Below are 27,304 nucleotides of genomic sequence, written 5' to 3'. Positions count from 1 at the left end.
CCACTTTTTATGATGAAAAGACGCTTAATCACCGGCACTTCAGGATAAGGACTTTGATAAAATCCTTATCAAAATATCACATGGCAATTCTAAAGATACAAAGAAAACATGCAGTAGGATAAAATAGAGATCAGATACTAAATTAAGACCAGAGACGATGGAACTAATAAGGAAAAGAAGAAAGACTAACAGGGATTCCCCAGAATGTAATATCCTAACAAAACAACAAAAAAAGAAGTAAGGAAAGATCTAAGTGAAAGCAAAACAAACAAAATCCTGGAAACTATAGAGAAAAATAAAGGCATGAGAATTCTAGGATCGAACCAAGAGAGAGGAAAACAGAAAATTGTAAAAATAAAAAACAATCAAGGAATCTTAATCACAGACTAACAAGAAATTAGAAGGAAAATACAAATATTCTACGATCAGCTGTACCAAACAACTATACCAAGCCCGAATGGACCACATAAACACATTCCAAACGCTGCAATTGGTAGAACAAGCAGGCTTTCTAAAGGGCTTTTGCAGTCATCGAGAAAACAACGTACTCCTACACCTGGCGTTTGTGGACTACCAGAAATCATTGGACAGTGTTGAAACCTGGTATTTTCTAACAGCAATGAAAGATGCGAGAATCGACTCGAGATACTCTACCCGTATTAAGAATATCTATGATAAGGCAACCTTCACGTAAAAATAGACGACGATCTTAAAACAGACAGAAGATCACTTCGCAAAGGAGTACGACGGGGGATAAGATATCTCCCAAGCTGTTTACCCTAGCACTGGAAAATGTGTTTAAGAAGCTCGAATGGGAAAACAAAGGCCTAAACATCGATTGAGTATATCCAATCACCTTAGATTTGCAGATGATATAGTTAGTCTTGATGAACACCAGGACATTCACAAACTGAAATACATGCTAAATGAGTTAACCGAGCAATCCATAGAAGTAGGCCTGAAAAGTGAACATAAACACGACCGAAATAATGAGCAAAAATGAATGTAACATCACCATAGACAATGTTACCATAGAGAATGTAGAACAGTACATATACTTGGAACATCAATCAAGCTGAGTAAAGAAAACCAAACTGTGGAAATCAAACGCAGGATCGATTTGCATCGGTGGCATTCAAAAGCATGAACTTTATTTTCAAAGATAAAAAGATATCCATAAAACGAAAGAAGAAAGCCTACGATAGCTATGTTCTGCCGGTTATCATTTACGCCTTGGAAACTATGGCAATAACCCGAAAAACAGCTGAGCAACTGAGAGACTCACAGAGAGCCATGGAGAGAATAATCACCTTGAGGGACAAAATGCGAAATGAACAGATGGCCGTGGCCAAAACGTGATAGGTGGCAATGGATCAGACAGTGGCCAGACAGATATTCCCCAGAATATAATACCCTTATATGAAAGTTCCAGGGTCGAACGAAGACAGGGAAAAAGAGAATATTGTGAAAATTACAAGGAATCCTAATCACCGGCAACCATAAATTAGAAGGGAGATACAAATATTCTGCAAACAGCTCTACCAAACAACTATACCATGACCAAATGGCCACCTAAATAAATTACAAACGTAGGGTCACAAGACATGCCGAAAATATCACCATCAGAAAGTAAATACGCACTACAGCAGATGGAAAATGGAAAAATTCCAGGAGAAGATCGAATAACACCGAAAATGCTAAAGGTGGTGGAACACACTAATAGAGACAATAGGAATAGAATAGTTTCCAGGTAGATGAACCCAGAAAACAGCTAAAAGTATGGGCACGACCGAAAAGAAATGGATAGACGATGTCAGAACGGTAGCTGGAGGACAATGGATGAGATTAGCGAGAGATCGCGGGACATGAAAACACCTGGAAGAGGGTTATATCCGACATTGGATAAAAACGGGCTGAAGAAAAAATGGCAATCGCCCTACGGCTGCAGTCTTCTGTGACTGTGTGAGTAACAACATCTTGATAATAAAGCTTAATTGTTATGGAATGCGTTGCATTTCTTCCAAACTGGTCAAAGTCGTATCTGGGGGAGTCGCCTAGGGTTCTGTACTTGGACCTATTTTTTGTCTGCTATACATTAATGAGATTGCCTACTTAAAAATTAATGACAAAATTACCCTCTTTGGCAACGGAACAAGCATAACATGCAGCTCAAACTGTAACTTACCACCCTGCATTTTGAGGTTTCCAACGATCTGTTACGAACCAGGCTTGACGCGATTTTAGTTTTTTTGGGGTTTGGGCATAAATACGGTATTTTTTAAATATCTTAAGCAAAAACTGGTGGTATTCTAAATGTGCAAACCGCGCCTTTGCAAAAGGGAAATCAAAACATTCAATTGAAAAAACATTTTATTAAAACAGTGTGGTATTTATCTATTTGCTGTGGTATCTTTGAAAACAAATGTTCTCTTTACCCAAACATAATGGCACTTGGCAAACTACTCTGGCTTGCTTTATAGAGCATATCGTCGTCTTGAACCTCTTGCCGGTTGGTGGAGCGAGGAAGTTAGTCGGATGTTTTCCGGTACATATGGTTTGGATTTTTTGACTTGAATAGGGGAGGATAATAATTCCGACATTTTTTGTTTTCCAATGTACGGTGGTCGACGCAACTAAACCGTTGATAATACCTCTTTGAAAATCTGTGGCTGACACTTTTGGTGAGTTTAACAACTTATAAATGCAAAAAGCGTTTACCACTGCAGCGTCCAAAAAATAAGGTAATATGCTGTGCCACCATTTATTGCTTCGGCGGTTTATTTTATAGCTTGTTAGTAATTGGTAAAATTTGTTCACATTGGTCATATTGGCGTTGTAATCTGTCAGAGCTGTTGGGAAAGGTACTGCAAATGTTTCTCCATTTCTTCTTTATCTTTTAACTTCAGTGACATGATCCGGGTCACAGAACTGAAATTTTGCAGCTGCAGTATTTTGTTGCAAACAAGTCGTAAAAATTTGATAATAGATTGACACGTCTTTATCCTTCCATTTACATGCCATCTACCCTTGTATACCAATCGTGTTCGCCACGTTTCAGCTCCTTATCAGTTTTGAATTTAGACATATATTTACGGGTTGTGCCAACCGCATATATGGATTTCTTTTTCAAACCTTCCATCACTTCTACGCTATTAAAAAAGTGGTCAAAAACCAATCTTTGATTTTTTCCTTCTAGACAATCCATTAGGTTATCTACAATCTTTCAATACAACCCATAGAGTAAGTAAAATAATTTTTTATTTTACTTTCTCTATGATACAACCTGCTTTCAACACTTGCGCTTTCTTTAGTTTTTCCCGCGTAAATGTCAAACTTTTGGCAATAACCGAATTTCTCACAGAGCATCCAGAATTTGTACCCGCGCCTGATGGTAGACCTGGCTAATACTGTGTCTTAACACACTTGTGTGTTGATGCTGCTCTCTGTGTCCATGTGCTGTGACACCTGGCGTCTTACGACACGGCACTTTCAACAACACTTAACATTTAATCTCCTATTCGTGAAGGTTACGCGCACTTACCATATGGTTTCCGACCCACTCGGCAGGGATTATTTATATTACAGGGTGATTCAAAATTGATTGATCAGGATATTGAAGTGATACAGGGTCATTCTTCTGGTGGAGTCGTATGGCGGTGTTTTAGGGGTGCAGAAAAAATAGTTAGAAAAATTACTTGTTATTAAAAACTGAGAAATTTGCAAAAAGTCATATCAGAAAAACGGCAACAATGTTTTTCACGGTGATCTGGCTAATTAACATTACGTAAATACCTGTTGCTTCGTAATTATTTAAAACTCCGGGAACCATGGATAAAGACCATAGAGAAAGTGACAATACAAGACAAGATAGACAAGGATAAACGGTAAATTCAACAGGAATCGTTGAAGGACAGAACCTATTTCGAAACCCATAACTTCGAATCATTACAAACGAATTACAAAAACATTCATTTTAGTCTATAACTCCAAACAATTGCCTGTGTAATCACCTTGTTATGCACTCTTGTCGAGCAGCTTCTCGTATTCGGTTAATTAACTCCTGCTCAATTTATACCGGTGTTCAGTAATCCATTGGTTTAATGTGATCTTACACACGTGGTAGGAATGTAGCCGGTATTTATTTGGTGACTGGGAAAGTGTTAGTTGTTGTGCCATGTTCTGAGTGACCCTGGTAGGCTATGCTGCAATTATGTCCAATACTTGTTCCTCTATGTCTGAAACCCGAAAACCGATTGTTGTCCACTATCTTCCTGGAACCACTCTCTTTTCTAAATTCTCAATAGAGAAAGATTTACACCCAGCGACCGGCAAAGACACGGCAACGATAGCACAAAACATTCTTATTAGATAAGTAAATGCTGGTGTTTACTAACCATCAACGGTGCGGTAACGACACGTACAGGCAACGTCAAAGCTGACATTCTTGGCAAGAATGTCAGCAATTGACAAATTATTGTTATTAATGACAAGGGCTATCCACCTGTAACTATCTGTTAATGCCAGAAAACATCATTGCCGCTTTGACTTTATCAAATTCTATCAAAAATTTTCGTATATTGAAGCAAAAAGCTTTTCTTTTCCAATGCTTAATTATTCCAATATGCTTTCAATTAAACATGGAACACTTTCAAAATAATGCTTAATAACAAAGTTGAAATTCGATTTTCAACTGTTAATATCTTCTAGAAATAATCAAAAAAAAAATTTCAATATTTTTCTCGTACCTTCCAAGTGATTCATTCCCCTATTACTCCTTAAATGGAATGACGCCAATTTTTAATCACCCTGTATAAAGACGCACGTAAGAGTCCCATGTTTTATCTTATTTTTAAACCTTCATTTTTACATGTAAATATACAGTGTCGTCTACTTGAGTTTGGATCATATGGGAAACGTTTTATGATTAATTTTAAAGAAAAAGTTATTCTTCATTAAAAGTTCTGCTGGGATCAAAACCTTTTGATCGCAGCAGAACTGGGATTTTTTCTACTCGTGTCCGAGGTATATTAGAAGAAATTAATTTTGCCTCAAGAATAAAGCACGTTTATTTTCTGACAATATCGAAAATTGTTATTAAGAAAAGTTGATTAGAGAGTTGAAATGTCGCCTCCTACATAAACGATAATGCTATTAAGGAACTATCTTAACCAGTTAATTAACTTATCCGGTTTCTATACGTTGTGGTTAATGGCTGGCCAATTTTATTGTTTACTTCTTTTGGGTTAAACTGGTAATATGACGCTACGAATATAACAATACTATATCACGATAATCGGATTAATGGATCTGTATATTTAATAACATTGAGCAACCCTCAAATCAAAACAATTTTCGGAAATGCGTACGAAAATTTTGGTTTGCCTATAAATTTTGGAGCGATTCATTTGCGGGGAAGTGTAAAAATTTGAAATATAATTAAGCTTTTAATACTGGAGTCAGTTTTCTCAAAAAATCAGTCAAGTTTTAATAAAGAGCAGTAACCTAAATTTTTCAAAAATAAAGCTTGTATTTTGTAGTTAGTACAAACTATCTATCAACCATTAAAAACTTGATACTTACACAGGCTTGTTTCAAATTGCTTGGAAACATTTTTACGGCACCATTAATATACTTTAAACTCCTTCTAAGCGCCATATTACTATTTTCGAACACTCACTGCACGACAAAATGTTAAGTATAAGAAATCAGTAAACTTAATTACAATATCATGTCTCGTCAACGATTCATATATACACAAAGATATGGACAACAATAGCAAACTTATGTGGTAATTATTATTGTCTATACTACAGGAGAGAGTGGATAAGTTCTTTTTTTAACTTTTCGAAAATGTAGTAGTAGTTGAGTTCAAAAAAGATGTTCATTAAATGAACAATTTCAATAATAATTTACTATTGTAAATAATTGCTGACTGTAAATAATTATAATTAATTATGAAAATTATAAGTAGGGGAGACCAGGGTTAGTTGTCGTAGAGTAATTTCGTAATCGTTGTATCGCCAAAAGTACTCAGATTTTCCCAATTGATACTTTCTGAATCGATTTACCTACCGTTTAGTTAATTGGCGACACTTTTCTAGCGATACAGTTTATTATGTTTCTCAGATCTTCATAGTTGTTTTTTATTAAGGTTCTATTCCGAAACTGAGAAGTTTTTTATTAACTGAGAAACAACGTTGTTCGACAAAGTTGTCCCAAATTTTAAAACACACCCTGCAATTTATAATACAGATTGTTAAAAAATGCAAGGGCAGTTAACTTGAGGCGACATAAACGTCCACTTTCTATAAGAAAAGCTGCCGAAGCATTTAATGTTTATCGCAGAGCCCGAGAATGGCTCTGCAAAAAAAGGCCGAGGCTCGGAGCTTGCAGTCGGACAAGCCATAGGGACAAGCGCAAGTCCTCAAAAAGTCACATAAGCTCAGTAAAAAACACGAATCGTCTTCACTCATGACGAGGAAACTCGCTCGGCTTGGGAATGCTACAACCGTTGATTGAAGAGTACATAGACTCTTTCAATCAACCCTCAACACTCATCCTCACAGAAATGCTCACTGATTGAGCAGGAACATTATACATAGTGTGCCATAGACCATATATTTCTTCAGTTATAGGCTGGTCGCAATGCGGTATGAAAGTTGTACCGATAGGAACCCATTTCACGTATGTCGGAACTATGATTCAGATGATAATTATTAGTCTCATTAATATTATGTTCAAAATTCCCTTTTCATAATTTTTAAAATTATAAATAAATATGCCAGCTATTGATAAAATAATCACATTCAGTTTAGTCACGACTAATGACCCCAGGTATTAGGACAATATACCCCGCAGTGGGGCAACTTATATCATATTTCCGAGCAGAACAAAAATCGCTAAAATTCTAATTAAAAAACATGTTTTTTAGAAGTTACTAAGGGATTGCTGTTGGATAATTAATAGATAAAAGAAAAATTTATCCTGATCAGAGTGATGAAAAAAACCGACTATTATTTTCATCATCAAAATTATATTCTCTCATGTTTTCTTCTCAAATTACATTACAAAATTTACAGTTTACTGTTGTCCACCTCTTAATAGTGTATGACCCACGTATTTCAATTGCTTGGTAGCTTCTTATCGCGTTTTGGTTCATTGTAGTGAATCGTCATTATCACCGAAGATGATTACGGTGCCATCCTTTGGATGTCTCATATCATACCAAAACTATAGCAAACAGGGGCGTGCGGTCAAATTTGAAAGAAGCGAAGCAATTTATAAAACTCTCCTATTTATAATGCAATTGGATTCTTCTACCATTTTTCGCAAACTCATCTATAATGTCGTTGTAGAAATGGCGATGCTGCAAGATATTCCTAACAACAGTATTTTCAATTGTTACAAAAGGGAAACACTATAAAGACGATCTTGTTCTGTCGAGATTCGCAAGTAACTCTTTAAGTAAGGTGCTACCCAGGGAGAAGCAATGACGTATATGACGTTAATATGACGTCAGTTATTGGGCATTTTTGGTCTAGGACGTCATTGGACGAATATCTAACGACATAAAGACGTAATATTTCGGACGTCCAAAAAGCGAAACATTCGGACGTCTTTTGGACGTAATTTCTGACGAATAACTGACCTTCCATTCAGTAAAGCCGGTGCTACACGATGCTACGAACACCATCCAACGTTGGAGGCTTGACGGTTCGTCGCATCGTGAGGCCGACTTTCGAATTTAAAGCTCCAATGTCAAGCGTTCAACGTTCGCGTTGGAGCATGTTCCGGCTTTTGTGGGTATTTTTGACCGAGTCAAAGGAATCGCTGCAACGGTCGAAGAAAAACATTTTTTTAGTGGATTTAACCGCGCAGTTAAAAATTAAATTGAAAGTATTGTTAATTTCATTCTACGAAGGGGCGTATTTTTGAAGTGATAACTTTTTATGGGACGGTGAACAGATTTTTCTCGGTAACGGCGGCTCCCACTCCGACTTCTTCGCGCCTGAGGCTTGGGACGCACATATGCGCTTTGAATTCGACATTTTTCTCTTAGTGCGGGTGCATCTGTAGATCTGATAAACTTTTCAAATACAGATTGCGTTATTAAACTGACGGTGATTTTGATATATCAATTATTGAGTGTGATATTGTTGTGTTTGGTGCAGTTTATTTTAACGCTGATAACAATGGATCAACAAATTATCAAGGGAGAAGCTGCAGATACTGCAAATACTAGGTTAAGGGTGCTCATGTACTAAATGCCTGTTCGAGTTTCGCCTTTTTTTTAATTTCCAATTAAAGTACACACAATTATACACACTAAAGCAGTTTAAGTGCAAAAAAATGCGGAAATCTCCAAATTTAATTGGTTTTTTAGTCCTATTCAGATACAAGTTGCAGCAGCGAAAAGTATTAAGTAATGCTGAACGCCAAAAACGATTTCGTGCTAAAAAATGAGCATTCAGTATTAGATCAACTCAAAGTAGCTTTCATCAACTGGACGTCAAAGATTATACAAAGCAAATACGAAATTACGACTAAAAAATACAGAAACTCAAGAAGAGCAATATGTACAACCTCTCGTTGAAGAATATTAAATGTTCGAAAGAAAGAAGATGTTTTACATTCAAACGGAAATTAAATTACATGTTACCAATTCTTGATCTATTTATAAATTATTAAACCAATAATAATATTAAAATAATAAAATAAAATTATTATTGCCATCATGCGTTAAACAAGTTCGATATTTCATGGTTTCTATAAATATATGAAGTTATCACTTTTGTCGAGTGTCCCGTGACGCACACCATTTTTTTAAATTATAATTATTGGTGATACATCCCGTTTAACATTTTATAAAATTAGTTTGAAAAACATTATTAGTGATGAACGAGACTGGCATCGGTCTTGCAAACCAAGACCAAGACCAAAACTATGTATGCAAGAACAAGACCAAAACCAAGACCATGTCTTGCAATACCAACATGTTTGCAAGAGTTGTGCGACAGTCTCGCAAGACCATACGGCTCATACGAATGTTTGGTTTGAAGTAGAATTGAGCAACAAATCACTACCTGTGAACCATTCTTCAAAATATTTCTTTAAATATATTCATTTTTATAACATTAGTGTAATGTTTAGGTAACTGAAGAGATTAGCTTATCTCAAACACCACCACCTACATACGTTATTGTATAACCGATTGCCTACTACACATGGTGTAAGGTCGCTCCGTAGACGGAAGAAAAGAAGCTTTTGAGAAAAACTGCTTGTTTTGAAGTAAAGATGACATTGATCGTTGGTTAGGTTAGAATTCCCTTGTATTCAAATGTTGTAAACAAACTTACTAGGCCAAATTGCTATATTTAAAAAAAGTTCTTATATATATACAAAATAAAAAATATTAATGGTGAGTGATAATTAAGTTAGTGCAAGATATTCTTCACTGCATCACTCAATTTTCGATGAAATGGATGTTGAAATATTTAATGAAGTGGAAGACAGTGCAGAAGACGGTGGTTTGGAGCTTTCCAGTCAATCTGCACCTATTCCTTTTGATGATGACGATGGAAGCACTTGTCCGGTCTGTTTAGAATCATGGACAAATTGTGGTGATCATAGGATATGTTGTCTCAAATGTGGTCATTTATTTGGGTAAGACACTAGCAATATACAAGGAGTTTAATTGAATAAGATCAAGCCAGGAAACCCACAAAGACTTGGGGTAGTTTTGTATTAAAATATGTTAAAGCAGATGCAATGTGAGAAGGAGAAAATGCGTCTTTATAGTTGTAGTGGACGGAAGGACTCCTAGACAAAGCGAGTAATGTTTCGTTTTACATGCTATCCAAAATTGATGAAAATGCAAACCATAATAAGCTTTCTTTCTCAGTGTTTCCTTACGAAATAATTTTTTAACTTACGGAACCATTCGTTATGCCCATCTTCATTAAAAGCTAATATCTACATATATTTTGTTTAAATCGAACTTGATGTATGTTGTCGGGTTTCCCGTTTCTTTCGTTGTTTTTTATTGCAGAATGAATACACAATATTTGTTCTCTAAAGTTGATGCATCGTGTTATGTCTCCCTTTTGCTCTACCTTTTTTGCTGGCTCATTCTTGAACAAACCTCAATATGCCGTATTTCCTATATGGTTGAAGCTTAGTAAATGTTCATCACAGTACGTCTTGCAAGATGTGATTTTTTGAAGCAAGTGATTTTTAAGTAAATTATAATCGGATGGAGCGAAGCCTGGGGAATACGGAAGATGAGGTAGAAAATCTCAATCACACTAATAATTGCAGGCAGTTGCTATATTTGCAAAATTGGTCGTTTCACCTTTATGAAAGAACAGGTAACACATTAGATACTTTTTTAGTCTCACCAAATGATGCACAAGGGAACTTTATTCGATAGAAATTCTGGCTGTGCAACAGTTGAAGGCTAATTTCCTCTAGACCAAATGCGTTTTCCATGCATATTTTGATACGAAATCCTGGCTTTCGTTGAGACCGTTTTCTAAGAACGGATTTCTTTCGTGTTGCTGAAGAAGCAAATCGTAATTGAGACTTTGTATCAATTTGTTAGGCCTATGTCTATAAACTAACTAGCAAGAGTAATAGACAAATCCAGTATGACCGTTGATAAGGAGAAACTTATGGGGCAAATAATTTTATTATTTATTACATTATTATTTTTAATAAGGTTTATCATTGAAACTTTAATCGAAATAATACGTCGTCACGTAGGTACTTCATTTTCCTCGATTTGGTTTATTTATTGGTGTGGTTGACCACTGAAACAGCAGTAATTTTAATTTGTTTTACATGTTTGAATCTTTTAAATAATTTAATTTCATCCCTATAAAAATGTTTAGTGTTGATTTACAGAAGTCTGAATTTTAACTTTACAACATAATGTTTTGTTGACGACCTGCTCTTAGGGTTGTTCTGGTGATGACGTGAATGTCGAAAACACCTGGCCTTACTTTACTTTCCAAAGTAATTTTCGACCCCCTGAATTGTATTCATTTAATATCAGGGAGTTTGATTGAATTGTCTTCAGTGTGTATACACTCACTTCTTCACTTATTCTATTTTTTTTATATGTATAGAATTTATTTGGCATGTTTTGTACTTTACGTTCACACCGTATTTGAATTGCACTGATGCATTTTTATCATTTTTAATTGGCAAAAAATGGATTTAAAATTTTTGTCATAGAAAACCACAGTTTGTAGCAAATCTTTACATTATAATTGTCATTAGTAGAAGAAAATGCTGACCTTTCCATAAATAATATTTATAACACATATATTTTTAATATTATGAAAATATTTTTTTTATTTTGGCTTGATTTTATATTAATATACAGGATAAGGTGTTCCATTAAAAGCACAAGGTTGCCGTCAAAACGTTTTATTGGTACTTAAATATCTGCAGATATAAATATATACAGGGTGATTCAAAATTGGCGTCATTCCTGTGGAGGTGTTGTCTGGCGCTGTTATAGAAGTAGAAGAAGAAAAAATAGTAAAAAAAATTTATTGTTATTAACAACAGAGAAATTTACAAAAAACTACAGGGTGATTCAAAATTGGCGTCATTCCTTTTAAGGGGTGATAGAGGCTCACTTGGGGAGTAGGAGAAAAATATAGAAAATTTTTTTTTCGAAAATTTCTTTAAGATAGTGTACCGTGGATGGTCGGGTATCAAACTCTTTCTTCAGCTTCCAACTTTTATTCAACTCGGTATCACTTTAAATGCGGATTGATGGATGCGGAGAGAACTTTTTTGGTATCAAAAATTTTCGTAATTTGAAGAAAAGATCGTAATTTTTCTTTTTGAATGCTTAAGTATTTCAATATGCTGCCAATTAAACATGGAACAATTGCTAAATAATGATTAATAACACAGTTGAAATTCGATCTTCAACTGTAAATATCTTCTAGAAATTTTCGAAAACAATTTTTTCAATATTTTTCTCGTACTCCCCAAGTGAACCTCTATCATCCCTTAAAAGGAATGACGTAAATTTTGAATCATTCTGTATGTATATCAAAAAGTGAACTTTTTTTAAATTGTAAGCAATACTTATAAAATGACACAATTCGTTTACTATATCGGTTGACTTTGTCTAGATACAAATGTATAGTGCGATGGCTAGACTCCCAAACCAAAAAAAGCTGCCCCACGTGTAAACTGCCCGTAAGGAAGTCAGACTTACGATTCATATATGCCAAAAAACTTATAGCTATCGATAGTATAGAACTGGAAAGTATGAGAGAACAACTGGAGAATGCTTTGATGCAAAAAAATATTGCCCTGCAAAGTGTATCAAAATATATTAGTCGAGAACAGGTGCTTCAGTCTGAAATTGAACAATTAAGGAAAAAAGTTCAAGAATTAACTTTAGGTGAGACTTAAGAGTTGCAATGTAACGTTATGTTAGTTGAATTTCAACATATTTAACATATTTTAGGTGCGAATCGAAGTGACTTCCGTATTTCTGTCCAATGTCCTATCAACAGGGTGAGATTGTACATGGAGAAAACCATTGAAGTTTGCAATAAAAATAGCTGCAGAGATTGCAGAGTGTTTGACATTTCAGGTACGTTATTTTGCTATAGTCTTAATCTGTTAATAACCGAACATTTTTTTAGAGTCTAAAAATATAATACTGATAGCGTCTAGATCGTCGACAGATCTTTTTGGAGGGTTTGGTTTGAAAAAGCTGTCTCTCTCAAATTACAAACAAGTTAAATTTATTCCTTTGCACAAAGGTCCAATTCGAGATATGTGCTTGCACCCAATAGACAATAAAGTTTTAACAGTCTCAGCGGATCGAAAATTCAAAGTAAGTTTGAACAAAATCAATCAATGAAAATAGTTTATTTAAATGTTAAAAGAGACGTTAAAGAGAGCTAAACCACCATCCATGCCTGGACAAGATAATAAGACACAGATAAACTTATAAACATAACATCTTATAACATAGAGACGACAATATCCAATGCCAAACTTGTCCTTAATTTTTGATACTCATACTTAAATCAGTTCACAACTTTARCTCGAATTGTCAAGGCCAACCTTTTATCCTCTTGCAATCGATTTTATTGAATTTTAAAGCCTTGTTATCCCTCTACCGCCCTATATCATCGCCAGCCCAATCGAATATCGAAAAATCGAAAACTTATAGTTTCTCATTATGGCATTCACTCATGCATTATGGCTGCACGAGGTACGACACCTACCCATGTCAGGGACAGGAAAGAATAGGGGCCGCCCTGCGTCGGGATATTCCAATCCTAGGTGCAAAGGTGGCCCCACCTGAGTGACTTAGGTTAGAAAGGAAGTTTAAGGTGGAAATCCCAGCAAAAGAAAGCCGGACTTCTAGGAAGGTGACGGCCCGAAAGGGGGAGCAATGTTGTACACCGACAGCTCAAGGGCGCCCAGTACAGGATTGTCCGGGGCGGGAGTGTACCGACAAGACACCAATCGGGGAGCATCCATTTCGTTGGGAGGCTGGACGACAGCCTCAGCGGAATTATATGCAATGCTAGAGGTTGCACAGATAAGGAGGTCATAGAAGAAATAGAAGGAGAGATTGAGATCTACTCTGACAGCCAGGCGGCCCTAAATGCAGTTCTCAGTGTTAGAATGGGCCGTAAACTGATCCAGGAGCGCTGGGATGCCCTGAATAAAGTGTTAGAACAGAAACAGGTAAACCTGGTGTAGATTCCGGCGCACATGGGGATCGCGGTGAACGAGCAGGCCGACGCATTGGCCAGGCGCGGATCTTCTGAGAGCCCAAAAACTGCCGAACCTCACATAGGGCTAAGTAACAGACAGGTAGCAAGCGCACTCAACAGCTGGGCCCTTAAAGGTACCACAGAGTCGTGGAGAAAGGCGGAAGGGTGTAGACAAGCCAAAGAATTGATTGGAATGTCAGGCGAGGCCAAGGCAACGTCCAAATGGCTGATGGCAAGTAGTCGCTGGGCCCTAAGAACTCTGGTTGGGGTCATGACAGGCCATTTCGGTCTGAATAAACACCTACACCCACTTGGAATCGGTGATAGCCCCGTATGTCCACAATGTGGAACGGCAGAGGAAACATCGTATCACCTTCTAGGAGTATGCCACCACTGATCGTCCATGAGGCGGAACCTGCTTGGGGCTTCCCCACTCTCCTACACGGAACTGTCTTCACTAGAGTGGAGACGGATACTCGCTTTCGTCAGGGAGACGGGACGCCTGGGTGATGAAGATGAGGGACAGTAAGGCGGGGGTGGAAAGACGGAAAATGGTGAAAAGGGCCTTTAAGGTCTACTCGCCGGACCGATTCGGGTACCCCTACAGAACTACTACATGGTATTCACAAATCATTAACCAAATCTATTAGCTATGTTTCGGGCTAACTAAAATACATTCATCATCATTTTTTTCCCTTTCATTTTACCGAATCGATTTAACATGTAGTTGATTCGTATTTGTCACAATACCAATTCTAATGTCATTTGACTCTTTTATTCAATTTTGAAATTTTGACGGAGGCGTAAGGGCATGTACAAACTTTTTCGTCTTCCCCCTGTAGCTCACATAGGAATTTTTTCTCGCCAAAAATTTTGGAGGGGAAACCCTTGCGATTTCTTCGAAATTTTACATTTTATTATTTTCCTCGAAAACGAAGCTTCCTATCGTTATTCTTTATAAAATCTCGGGATCATCGAGCACTATCCAACGGTATTTTGGGCAACGTTCCAGCTTTTATAGTTGTCGAGCAAATAGCAAAAATATGGCTTTCAAAAAGCTGCTATATATCTCGATAACCAAATGAGCTCAACTGAATCTAATCAGTCCATTTTGTCTCTTTTGAACGAAACGTACGTATAGATGTTTTCGGTTCCGTAGAGGTTTTCCGGTTCTTCCTCAATTTGACCTTGAAATCACCTTGATCCCGACATTGTAGAGTCAAACTTACCGCGGATTTGGATTTAGTAGGTCAAAATACTACAGGATATGTCTCAACCCAAAGTAAAAAAAATCGGTTATGTGGCTGTGTAATTCAAGAATAAATGCGTGGTTCAAGTATAGTTTTTTGGCCGTCTGATAGCCCAGCTGATGAGAACTAATAAGTTCGGAACCGGTTGTTTCTTCTGAAATAACCAAAAACCTTTACTAGTACCACAAGAGAATTACTATTTGGATTTGAATTTCTGACGGAATTACTGAATTAGCATTATTGCTTGTATGAACAAGTAATGTTATTCCAAAATTGACGCACTAATTTATCTGTATATAATACTACTGACCTGACCTTTCTCTGTTTATTTCCAAAAATTGAAGTTTTTACCAGTGAGCTTTTTACCTCTGATTTGAATTTCTCTGCTCCGAAAATATTTTGGCCCAGGCTTCATTACCATTTAAAAAACTGACGAAATTGCACTTAGTGCTTTTTATACTCCCACTTCAGTTGATCAGCTGCTATTCAAACCCAGACCGTTGCATTATTCTTCTAACTGATACCTGTTGTGTATACTGACGTGTTATCACTATATGTTTCAAAGTGATAGTGAGCATTAGGTCTGGGTAACTGTGTTGTGCGGCACTTTTCTGTTGATGCCTCTCTGTGCGTCGATGCGTTTAAACACCTCGCCTCTTATGGTGTAACACCTTGAACCTTGAATAACTCTTAACATTTAATAGTATTGAAGATGGCAGACTTTGGATTGCAAATTCGTGAAGGCCGCGCACTCATCATATGATTCGCGACAATGTCGGATTATATTACGTTTTATGTAATTATCGCCCTTTTATGTTTTATAACACCGCGCAAGCCATAACCAAAACTAGTTCGTGCTCAAAATACTTATCTACTGGTGAAATCCTATTTATCTCTGCTCAGTATTGGTTCTATTAAGTCCCGGAATTTCGAATCGCGAATTCTGGCCAAATAAAAGAATACACTAAAACAAGCTTTAGAAAAGCTACCTTAGGCCGATTCTATATCTCTTGTACACCTCAGATCTGCCAACAATAGAGCAAAATATCACAGCCACATTTGCGTATGACACTGGTATCATGACATCACATACAAATCCTATAATAGCTTCAGAACTACTGCAAATAAGCATGACAAAAATTGGCTAAAGACATGGATAATAAAGGCAAACGTGTCTGCGCATGTAACATTCACACTGCGAAATGGAACATGTCCTCCAGTAACATTGAATAGCAAAAAGGATCCACAAACCCAGACCAGAGAGACCGTGATGTATCTTAGTATGCACCCGGAACGCAGACTGACATGTAAAACTCACATATGGACTAAAAGAAAGCAATTCAACCTACAATATCAGAAAATGTACTGGCTGATAGGTAAAGGATCGAAACTCTTACTAGAAAATAAACTACTTAAATATAAAACAATAATTAAACCCGTCTGGACATACGGAATTCAAGTGTGGGGTTCAGCATCCAACTCAAATATTACAATTTTGGAGAGATCACAAGCAAATATGTTAAGAAATATGGTGAATGCACCATTTTTTTTATATCAGCCGTTTTCTACCCTACGGATATAAGCCTCCCTCTTAATTTGCAAGTTGTCACGATTTTGTGCCACCTGGTACCAGTTTAGTCCTGCCGCTCGTTACAGATCGTCGCTCCATCTCATCTGTGGTCTTCCTGTGCTCCTTCTATTGCTCCATGGTCTCCATCGAATTAGTTTACCACTCCACTTATTCTGGTTTCCCAATTGGCCCGCCCAATTCCACTTCTGAGCGGGGGCGCGTTGCTCGACATCATGCACCTTTGTTTTTCCTCTGATCCATTTATTTGTTTTCCTATCCCTTAATGATATCCCAAGTATTCTCCTCTCAATAGCTCTCTGATTTACTTTAAGTTTGTCTAGTATAGCTTTCGTGAAGGTCCAAGTTTCTGACCCGTAAGTAGTTACTGGTAGGATACACTGGTTGTATAATTCGGTTTTGAGATTTAAGGGTATGTCCATATTTAAGATGTCTTTTATTTTGGCATATGCCGCCCAGGTTTGCCGTATTCTCTCACTTATTTCCAGTTTTTGATTAGCCTTGCCTATAGTTAGTGTTTGTCCTAGGTATTTGTATGCAGTTACTTCCTCTATTCTGTTGTCTCCTACAGTAATTTCTCGTTCGTCATCTACTTTTGATGTCATGTACTTCGTTTTATCAAAGTTGATTCCTAGGCCTATGCGTGGCTCTGTAGATGTTTCGATAAGTGTGTCAAGTTCTTCTCTGCTTTCGGCGACCACTACTATGTCGTCTGCAAACATTAAGTGGTTAAGTTTCTCGCCATTGATATTGATGCTTCTGTCTTGGAGGTCGATTGTTTTTAGTGCGTCTTCTAAAACTAGTGTGAAGAGCTTGGGTGACATAGAATCTCCTTAATGCACTCCTCTATTAATTGCAACTTTGTCGGATTGTTTATGTAGCGGGATTTGTAGAGTAGCGTTTCGGTAAATGTTGTTAATTAGGTTTGCGTATCTGTGGTCTATTCTGGCGTGTTTCAAGGCTTGCTGTAGTGCCCATATTTCCACCGTGTCGAAAGCCTTTCTAAAATCAATTAATGCTAGCCATAAAAGTATATTGTATTCCACAGCCTTTTAGATTAGTGTTCTCATTAGTTGCAGGTATTCTGTAGCCCTTCCTAAACCCAGCCTGCTCCTTTGGCTGATAATGGTCTAGCTTTGGTGTGAGGCGGGTAGTTATAATTTTCGAAAATAATTTATATATTCGGGATAGCAGGCTGATAAGTCTGTAATTTTCTAGGTTCTCGGTGTCTCCCTTTTTGGGGATGATTATCACGAGGGCGTTTGTCCAGTCCTGTGGTATGTCCTCATTTTCCAGGCATTTATTGAACAATATTTCTAGTTGTTCTACTAGTATATCGCCACCTTTTTTAACATCTCCGTTAGTATCCCGTCTTCGCCCGCTGCTTTCCCATTCTTCATGTGATGTAATGCTGATCTGATTTCGTCTTCTGTAATCTCAGGTATGTCTTCCGAGTTGACGTTCGTGACTTTCACTTCCTGGTCTTGCTCGGATATGTCGCTCCTTACTCGCTGCTTGGTTTAGGGTTCTAGTGATCGTTTTGTTTGCTTCGTTTATGTCATAATTACTCAATATTTGCTCTTTAAATCTCTTTCCTAGGAATGTTTGGAATTTATTTGGGTTATGTTGAAGTTTCGCTCTGTCAACCTGTTTGTATATGGACTTTTTTATTTTTTTACATCGTTCTAGTTTTTGGTTTATGCTTATCCTTGCCCTCCCCAGACAATGGTCACTGCCAAAATCAAATCTGTTCAATACCTCGACGTTTTGTACTATTTCGATGTTCTTCGTGAGAATGTAGTCGATTTGGTTGAAAGTTCTCCCGTCCGGGCTTGGCCAGGTCCATTTGCGGTTGGTTTTTTTTTGGAAGAAGGTGTTAGCGTTATAGAGATGTTCTTCCAGAAAATCTACCATCATTGAGCCTCTGGGATTTCTTTTGCCCAGCCCGTGTTTGCCTACGTATTTTTCCTCTGGGTCTGCTTGGCCTCCAATCTTGCAGTTGAAGTCGCCGATCACTAAAACTTGTGATGTTTTATTGTTGCGCATTCCTTCCGAGATATCCTCGTAGAATTTGCTGACCTCCTCGTCTTCAGCGGTGCTTGTGGGAGCATATGCCTGAATTATCTTTAGTATTTCCAGTTTATTAATTTGGATGGTTACGTATATTACTCTTTCGGATATAGCTTTGAGCATTCTTACGTTGTTTGTTAGTCTCTTGTGTATCAGTATGCCTACGCCTCCCAGACTGGAGTTCTCGCCTGCTTTGTAATAGAGCTTATGACCTGATTTGAGCTTAGTGTATCCTTCGCCTCTTTTCCTTGTCTCACTTATGCCAATCACATTCCATTTGATTTTTCCTAGTTCCGCAACCAATTCTTCAGTTCGGTCTTCTATCGCCATTAATCTAATATTGTACGTAGCAATGTTCATCTTTGTGTGGCAGCCTGATTTCTTCCAGATATTCTTCTCTTCGCACCTTTCGCCGTTCCATTCTGGCTACAGCTGCCTTTGTAGGGAACTTTCCGGCTGCTGGGGAGGGCCTTTGGTTTTTGTTGCTATTCATTTATTTAAGGGTTTTTTTGGCATTTGGTGAGTTTGTGCTTCAGCCGCCCCTCTGGGGAATAGACGCTGTTAATAGCCGGCCATTCTGGGTCAGACGCTATTGTGCTAGTTTTGGTCCGCCCCGGATATTTAATTTCCCCGGTTCCACCTATATCTAGAAGGTTTTCCCCTATTCGCCACCTGGGGAGGCGCCCGGTGGGGGACTAGCAACCTCACACGGGTGAATGCACCATGGTTTGTCCCAAATGAGATCATCCGCAAAGATCTTAATATCCCTACAGTCAAAGAGGAAATCAGTACATTTAGTGCCAAATACAAAGACAGGATTAGTGCACATCCAAACCAATTGACAACTAACTTGATAACCAGCCAACCTGAAATGAAAATAAATCATGTTATTTATTGATATAATATCAGCGGAAGTGTCCTCCTTGAAGAAAACCTAATGAAGACGGTTTCGTCAGAATCCATCGTCATTTGACTGATTCAAGTAATTTTCTTACATCGACTGCCGAAGTGCCGTATTGCTAGAACTTGAACAATATCGCATTTACTGGCGCACAAAGAACGTCAATCTAATCCTTTTGATGCTAGTCAAATGAAAGTGTTAAAAAACATGCATATCAGAGATTCGAATTCTTGGGCAGTTGAAAACCGTTTTGAAACCACGGAAAGGCACCCTAAATATGCTGTTCTCTGTTGTGAAGTATTGACATAGGATTTACTTATTGTTTAGTAGACAGATTGTAAATGTACTAGGTAAATTAAAAAAAAAGAAAAGCTACCCGCAATGTAAGATAAACATAAGTGGAGAGAAGTGATGAGGAAAGCTGCAACGCTACATTAGAAACGTTTAAGTGGTCATTACTCTTCTATCCGAAGGGAAATGAGAATAAGAGAAAATTATTATATATTATGAGTTTACTGAATTACAAAAAGTGTTGACGCGATAAACCGTATCGGTATAGCTGTGTAAACACCTGATCATCCTGTGTTGTCAAGGCCTTGTGAGCATAGAAAAAGACAGGCTCAAAAGAAATTTTGTATTTTATGTTCATATTTTAAAGCACAAACAAGCTGTATTACAGTAGTGCAACAACTAGGGAACAGCAAAATAGAAACTTTAAATTTCGGAAACTCCTCATTACCAATGCGTTTAACACGTGTCTTGCATAATGCTTAAACACATTGCGCTCACACTGCGCAACACCACGACATCTCTAAACATTACGTATCGCAGAGTCCTCTGTAATCTCTTTATACATTTATCGTATTATGAGTTTATTGCATCATAAATTGCGCTGACGCGTTGTAATGACGCGACAGGTCATATCAGCAACACTGCGCCAACACCTGAAAATTCACTGTTTCACAGGCCTACTCCCCATCCACGAAATTCTGTTCTATTAACAAAATACAAACAGTGGGAATAGTTATAATACTATTCCAAATAAACAACAAATTAGTTTAAGCGTTCACACCCAGTAAGCCAAATGCAGTGGGTCAAATTGGAAAGTTATATTATAAAACTCGTTTTGCTCAAAAAAACATAAATTATCCGCCTTCCTTTTTGTAACACCCAGTATATCTGTTAGTTTAGCTGAGCAAGAGTATTTAATATTTTCCAAATTGCTTTGAAATCTCGATATTTTGCTTGGCTTTGTTAGACTTTTATCACTTTACCGTTACGAACTCTGTACATTTTGATTAATAACCCACTAACGTGTATAGGCGTCTAGATTCTATAGGTTATAAAAATGGCAATTGTTTTCAGATTATAGATACGGACAACACGCAGACGATCTTTACCGTAAATATGGAATCTGCCCCGTGGTCGTGCTCATGGAACCCGAAAAAATCTGACGAGTTGCTTGTAGGAACCCAAAATGGCACAGTCAACATATTTGATATTAGGAACCTAAATGGACCAGTTCACTCGTTAAACATTCCTGGTTCGTCTTACCGTTGCCGTACGTTAAATCACTCTCGTATAAAAGCCCATTTCTTAGGTGACTTTAATCCAGTCGTCTCAGTGGCAACAGTCAACGAACCATTGTGCCCTGATGTTGTTTTGGTTGCTAAATTGACTACAGCCTGGGCATTTGAATGTAATTCAGGTAAGTGTTCAGTAATACCGCATTATTACAAAGCAGCCTCAATGTGCCTTAACAAGTTTAAATCAACAGTGTGCTACAAAATACACTCAATCTGTGCTACAAAACACTCACAGAACGTAGGAATAAAACCCATTCAAAGGACAAATCACTTCCAATCGTTGACGTACAAAGACAAAATAATCAGTGCAAAAACAACAAAAATATACAGAATATGTAGAACCTGCTAGACTGAAGTCACAAAATTAATACACGTATAACAAAAAAAATAAATAAGACATTCAAACAACAGAACAGATTACCTCTTCACCAGTGTTGTACCAGTTGTACTAAGATCAAAAATTCTTACATACATACATATTGTACCGTGAATGGCCGGGTATCCAACTCTTTCTTCAGCTTCCAACTTTTATTCCACTCGGTATAACTTTAAATACGGAACAGGAACAAACTAACTTCAAAATTACCGTCAACTTCACAAAGAATAACAATAACCGACGGAAAACTCGCTCTTCCGACTCGCGGGGTTCAACCTCTTCTGCACCCGGTCGCTCCTGTCACTTCACTGACTCCTCATGGTTCTCGTCGCCGCTTATATAGTTTTCTCCAGGTAACCCAGACGGTTCTCGAAATCTCCAGCCCAGGTGCGAAATTTCCCGCTTGTCAGTGTCATATTTGACAGTAAATGGGGCGCCAATGGGGCTCCCATTTACTGAAATACCATGAATTTCGATCCGCACCTTCCAAACGTGAGTACCCCAGGCCATTTCCGTTACAATACATACAAGGTCGCTCTACAGCCCAGGGTAGGTCTTGGGTCACTGCACTATGCTCCTCCAGGCCTGCCAGTCCTCCAAAAGATTTGCGTTCTTTTAGACTCAGAAGATCAATAAGAAATTTCCAAAATCAATTACACAGTTGTTTAAACTAATTACTCTACGAACGAACAAAAATAACTGGAATAACCGAAATACTACTTCGATTACAAACAAAATGGTACAATAATCCCCACAACTGGACCATAGGGAATTCGCTTTGTCTTGCACGACAAACCAGACAATCCCGTTTTCTTTTCCCAAAAACAAAGTTGCTTGAACACTTACACACAACACAACCAACGCGCCAGGCGATAAAGACTTAAAATACAATTTAGTATAACTCTGACGTGAAATTTTTTTTTGTTTATATAATTAGCACAATATATAGATAAACAACAACAACCTTTCGGTTAATCTGAAGTAAATGTAATGTTAATGTCAAAAGAAATGTGGCAAATTAACATTATCTTATAAAGCCGAGTTCAGCCATTTCTGCTTGTTCATGTTGAATATATTATAATTGTGAATAAACTAACACTTTCTACCGGGAATGCTTCTTACCATTTACCTAAGGTAATATTCAGACATTAACCAAAGGAACATGTTATTCTCGAGATTAACATAATTTCGAACGTTAACCGTAACATAAATATACAAGGGCAGACAAACCGATGGGTCGATAGCCTTTTTCACCATATGAATTTATATTAAAATCACATGCTTTTATATTAAAATTTAAGAAAATCTGCTAAAGTGCTCTTGCAGACGCATATTTAATCGGCTGTTTTTTTAGATGGAACGTTCAACCGATATCTTTTGCCACTAGAAGGACCATTCCTATCAATGACATATGAGGAAAAGTCCAAGCAAATGTTGGTGTCTTCACGACCGAATAGTCAAATTAATTTTGCTCGACATACTGTTGCTTATTTGGAAAGGGTTTGTTTGTGCTATTCTAGAAGATGTTTTGCCTTGAATAAGAATGCGCTTATTTCAGACAAGTGAGCCTGATACAATTAGTTGCAATATCGTGCATGCGTTTAAGGGTGGATGCACTGCGAAACTGCTGGCAAAAACTTCATGTTTCCTGCCCAACAATATCGTTGCCGGCCACCATGAGACCAGAAAAAGCATTTTGTTGTACAGCATCAACACTGGTGAAGAGGTAAGGAATTTGCGTCAAAATCGAAATAGTTAGGAAAATAAATACGATTTTCTATCAGGTCGGTTCCTGTCCCACCCACGACAATCTAGTTTTGGACATGAAAGGACTGGATACTGCTAGCGGCAAATTTTTAGTCTATTTAAATGAAAAAAAGATAGAGTTCTTCAAATTTAATGTCTCCTAGGAAATGTGAAATTATATCAAATTATTGGCTAAGGCTACTAAGAATCGATACTAAAAGGACTTGAAAGCCACTACTTTTTCATTATTTAATGTTGCATGTGAAAGTATACCAGTGTTGATTATATTTATTGTTACAGGATAAGCATAGACTCTTATCAACCAATTTAGGGACAAATCCGTACGTACCATTTTCGTAAAAAATTCTATATGAACACTAACTTTTTAATAATTTATGAGTTAGACCAATTTAAAAACCCATTTTTTACTAGTTACGACAAAATGGCATTGAATAGTTTATCCATTCTATTTTTTAAATAAAATTCATATAAAGTTTGAAATGTTATTCACTTCGTTGCTTGCTTGTACATTTCATACAGGTCTAGTAAATTGTTTTGAATTACGGTTTCAACGCGGAATATTTTTTGTTGGTTATAAAACTTGTAATTGAGCTAAAACATTGTAACACGAACCCCAACGCAGAAACGGTATTTTAGTTCATATGGAATTTTCTAAAAGCTGTCTCAAATGTGTCATAAATGGTTGATAAGTTTATTTTAGATTAAGTTATTGTACATTTAAAGGCATGCATGTAAAAATATAATTTCTTCATATCATTGTCTATTTTAATGCTCAAGAACAAACAAGCGGTATCAAAATAAAAACATGTATTAACTGAAACATATATTTACAATATTATATAAATTAAATTCAGTCCATAACGTGGCTTTGTACACGATATACCCTTGGTATGCACTAAGTATCAGTTTTTACTTAGGCGTAGAGAATCCAACGTCCTTTAAACTTAAACGACTAACGGGGTCACACAGTATTTCTTTCGGATTATTTAATTTGGTAGTATGCAGGTATTGATAGTAAAAGCATAAAAGTGTAAAACATATTTTTCATATAGACTTAATCTAGTCAAAAAACGACAAAAAAGTCCTAATTGGAAACAAACATTTTCAATAATAATTCTTTACAATTTCCTGTGGTACAACGGATCACACAAAACATTTTTTTTTATCTTGCCGCCTTTAAACTAGCAATGCACTTTCAACACTTAGCGCCAAATATAAATTAAGTTCGATTTTGCACTCACTTGTATTAATTGAAATGGAACCTGAACTGAAACGGGCTTCCATGGAAGCTTTGGAAGTTATGGAAATTGGCGTGCATGTTCTGTTTACCCGATTCTGGGTCGAGTGGATCTTCACCGTTATCAAACTGTCGCCGCTTTTCCTCGTCGGTAAGAACTTCTTTGGCAGCTGCTATATCTATGAATTTCTTTTCTGCAATTTTTTTCATTTTTTCATCCATTTGATAGTTATCAGGATGCCACTTTTGAGCTGCTTTCCTGTAGGCTTTCACAATTTCTTTCTTAGTTGCCGTTCTTTTAACACCTGAAATAAATAATGACTTAGATTGTTGAGAGAAAACTATGTCTTAAAAAACATACCCAATATTTTGTAGTAATCCCGCTTCTCCGATTGTTTTTGCCTATTTTCTGCCTTATTCAAACCTTCCTTAGCCCTTTCAAAATGTTTATCAACTTCTAACGCTGCTCTGAAGTCTCTTATAGCATCATCATATAATTCAGATTGCAAATAAGCTTCAGCTCTATCACAGTAAATACCCGCTTCTTCATAGATGTTGAGCGCCTCACTGCAAGCTTTCACAGCCTCTTCAGATCGATCTTCATTCATATAACAGGTACAGAGGATGCGCTTAGCCTGGAATATAATTTGTCTTACGTCTTCTTCATTTTTTATTACTTTTAAGGCAGCCTCGATACCTGTAAATTAAAATATCAAACAATTAGTTCCAGCATCAGACACTTGAGAAAATTATAAATTAGCAAGACGGCGCTGTTTGAAAACATACAAACATACTTGTTCGAAGTTACGAGAGGCTCACACTGTAAAAATGCACTACGCAAAGATGGGTAGGGATGAGCAAAGCAAGATCAATACTTGCATGGTCTTGGGGTCTTGGTTTTGTTCTTGCATTTGGAGTATTGGTCTTGCAAGTCTTGCTTTCAAATAAGGCGTTAAATTAAATTAAATTAATTTTATAATAAAACAATAATTGCTATTTGATTTGCGTATGTTCTTCTCATCGATGGTTAATTAAAAATCTGAAGCTTCCCAAATTAGATTTTTTATTATTATTTTGTAATTCAAAATTATTGGCGCTAACATTTTCGTTGCTAAATAAACTTCAGAAGACAATCCCTACCCAATTTGGATTTTTTCATGTAATATCCTTAATTTACATATCCTAACAAAAGTACAACAAACAAGATTTAAAGTGTAAAAATATAATGTCAAACTCAATTTTTAATAATAAATATGATTCTTCAGTACTTTCACAAGGGGTATTGAAAAAATAATTATTAAAATGTATACTATGCAAGCAGAACTTTTATGAGGAATAACTTTTTTCGTAAAATTAATAATAAAAAAGTTTTCCATATGGTGCTAACTTAAGTGGACACAATGTAAGTATATGGAGTTGAAGAAGTCCCTTCATTTAAAAAGTAATAAACGTTAAGTAAAATATCAACCCAAATTAACTCGCATAACTAATTGCAGCTACAGGCACGCATTGTATATTTATTCAACTTCAGAAGTTGGTTTAAATTGCTTTACGAAAACGGCATTTTGAAATTTTTAGATGTGTTAACATTTTTTACAAACTCTTGAACTTACCCTCAGCATAATTGTTATTTTCAACAGCCGTTTCAGCCTCAACTAGGACCTTTTCAACTTTTTTAATCTTTTTGTAAAAAGTGAAACATTTTTTATGCTCCGGATCCAGCTTCAGGCACTCCCTTATAGCTTTTAAGGACTCTGTTGCACTGCCAGTTTTGTAGAGGATCTGGGCAAGTTTAAGAAAACCATCAGTGTTATCACTCTGCAGTTTGGTGGCTGCTTTAATGTCGGATATCGCTGCAATTTCATTTCCCGTTTCCAAATGCATTTCCGCTCTGAATTCATATAAACTTGCGGCCCACGGGCTCACTTCTATTGCCTCGCTAAGGTATTGTATTGCACTGGCATAATCGTTATATCCATAATAATATTCAGCGTTTCCCTTGCGCTCTTTTGCTGGTTCAATCCGCTTCAGTAATTCGTTTGCTTCCACATTATCTGGATCCGCTTTCAACACATTGTACAAGTCGAGCTGAGCAAGATCATAACTTCCTTGTTTTAAATGGATATTGCCTCGCCCGATTCGAGCAGCTGTGAAGTCCGGCTTCAGCTCTAGGACTTTGTCAAAGTCCCCTAAAGCATTTTTCGCTTTTCCCAACGCTAAGTAAACAGTACCTCTTTTGAAGTAGGTGAGATAGTTGGTTGGGTCTCCATCTACTGCCGCGTGGTAGTGCGTTAAAGCATCCCCCCACTGGCCTTTGGAGAGATATTCTTTGCCTTGTTCCAAATGTTTGTTAATTTCTCCTTGCGATAAGCATTCCGACACGTTAACCAAGTTTTCCAAAGCCAGTAGAACCAAATAAGGAGTTATTCGGAACCACACGCTATTTCCCGTAAAATCACTAAATATTGGACTGGTCATTGCTACAAACTGATCATCTACTAAGCCTGGAAATATCTAAGTCCTGAGAAGGTTAACATTAATCAACATTTTGCTTCTCCAACTAATATTTAAAATTTGGTTCGTGGTGTCAGCTGATTGGTCCAGGTGGACTATCTTTACGTCAGTGAAGTGACAGTGGTATTTTACATTGCGCACAGCTTTATCAGTTTTATTTAACAACACAGCTCATGTTCTATTACCTATACTTATAATATATTTTTATTTTAATACATTTTATATTATATTTTTGTTAATGGTTGACTATAT

At 37.0% G+C, this 27,304-nt stretch overlaps 3 protein-coding genes across 4 annotated transcripts in view; 1 reads left to right on the top strand and 2 right to left on the bottom strand.

Moving 5' to 3' along the window:
- LOC109541365 (2-oxoisovalerate dehydrogenase subunit alpha, mitochondrial) overlaps window positions 1–5,773 on the bottom strand; it is a 29,956-nt gene extending 24,183 nt beyond the window's left edge. Inside the window, exon 1 of the mRNA XM_019910220.2 lies at window positions 5,581–5,773. Within this exon, the coding sequence (XP_019765779.2) occupies window positions 5,581–5,655 (75 nt within the window). The 5' untranslated portion in view covers window positions 5,656–5,773. The remainder of the gene's footprint in view (window positions 1–5,580) is intronic.
- A 3,517-nt stretch (window positions 5,774–9,290) lies between these two features.
- On the top strand, window positions 9,291–24,057 carry LOC109541367 (E3 ubiquitin-protein ligase RFWD3). Of its 2 annotated transcripts, none has more exons than XM_048670798.1 (9): window positions 9,291–9,663; window positions 12,153–12,427; window positions 12,494–12,622; window positions 12,675–12,868; window positions 20,938–21,115; window positions 21,173–21,280; window positions 22,889–23,034; window positions 23,093–23,260; window positions 23,319–24,057. In XM_048670798.1, the coding sequence occupies exons 1-9, from the start codon at window positions 9,479–9,481 to the stop codon at window positions 23,442–23,444; spliced, it is 1,509 nt and encodes a 502-aa protein (XP_048526755.1). In that variant the 5' UTR covers window positions 9,291–9,478; the 3' UTR covers window positions 23,445–24,057. The 2 variants fall into 2 exon arrangements, with proteins under 2 accessions (XP_048526755.1, XP_048526753.1); XM_048670796.1 differs by having other exon boundaries at window positions 21,161–21,280.
- A 54-nt stretch (window positions 24,058–24,111) lies between these two features.
- LOC109541366 (dnaJ homolog subfamily C member 3) lies at window positions 24,112–27,161 on the bottom strand. Its single transcript, XM_019910221.2, has 3 exons — window positions 26,152–27,161; window positions 24,900–25,235; window positions 24,112–24,843 (listed from the first exon to the last, which is right to left on the bottom strand). The coding sequence occupies exons 1-3, from the start codon at window positions 27,014–27,016 to the stop codon at window positions 24,548–24,550; spliced, it is 1,497 nt and encodes a 498-aa protein (XP_019765780.1). The 5' UTR covers window positions 27,017–27,161; the 3' UTR covers window positions 24,112–24,547.
- Between the last annotated feature and the right edge of the window lie 143 nt (window positions 27,162–27,304).

Source organism: Dendroctonus ponderosae, unplaced genomic scaffold (assembly GCF_020466585.1).
Source record: "Dendroctonus ponderosae isolate FM_Combo_2020 unplaced genomic scaffold, Dpon_F_20191213v2 Dpon_F_20191213_1, whole genome shotgun sequence".
Lineage (NCBI taxonomy): Eukaryota > Metazoa > Arthropoda > Insecta > Coleoptera > Curculionidae > Dendroctonus > Dendroctonus ponderosae.
The sequence above is the reverse complement of the archived record's forward strand: the minus strand, read 5'-3'. Positions and strand labels throughout refer to the sequence as shown.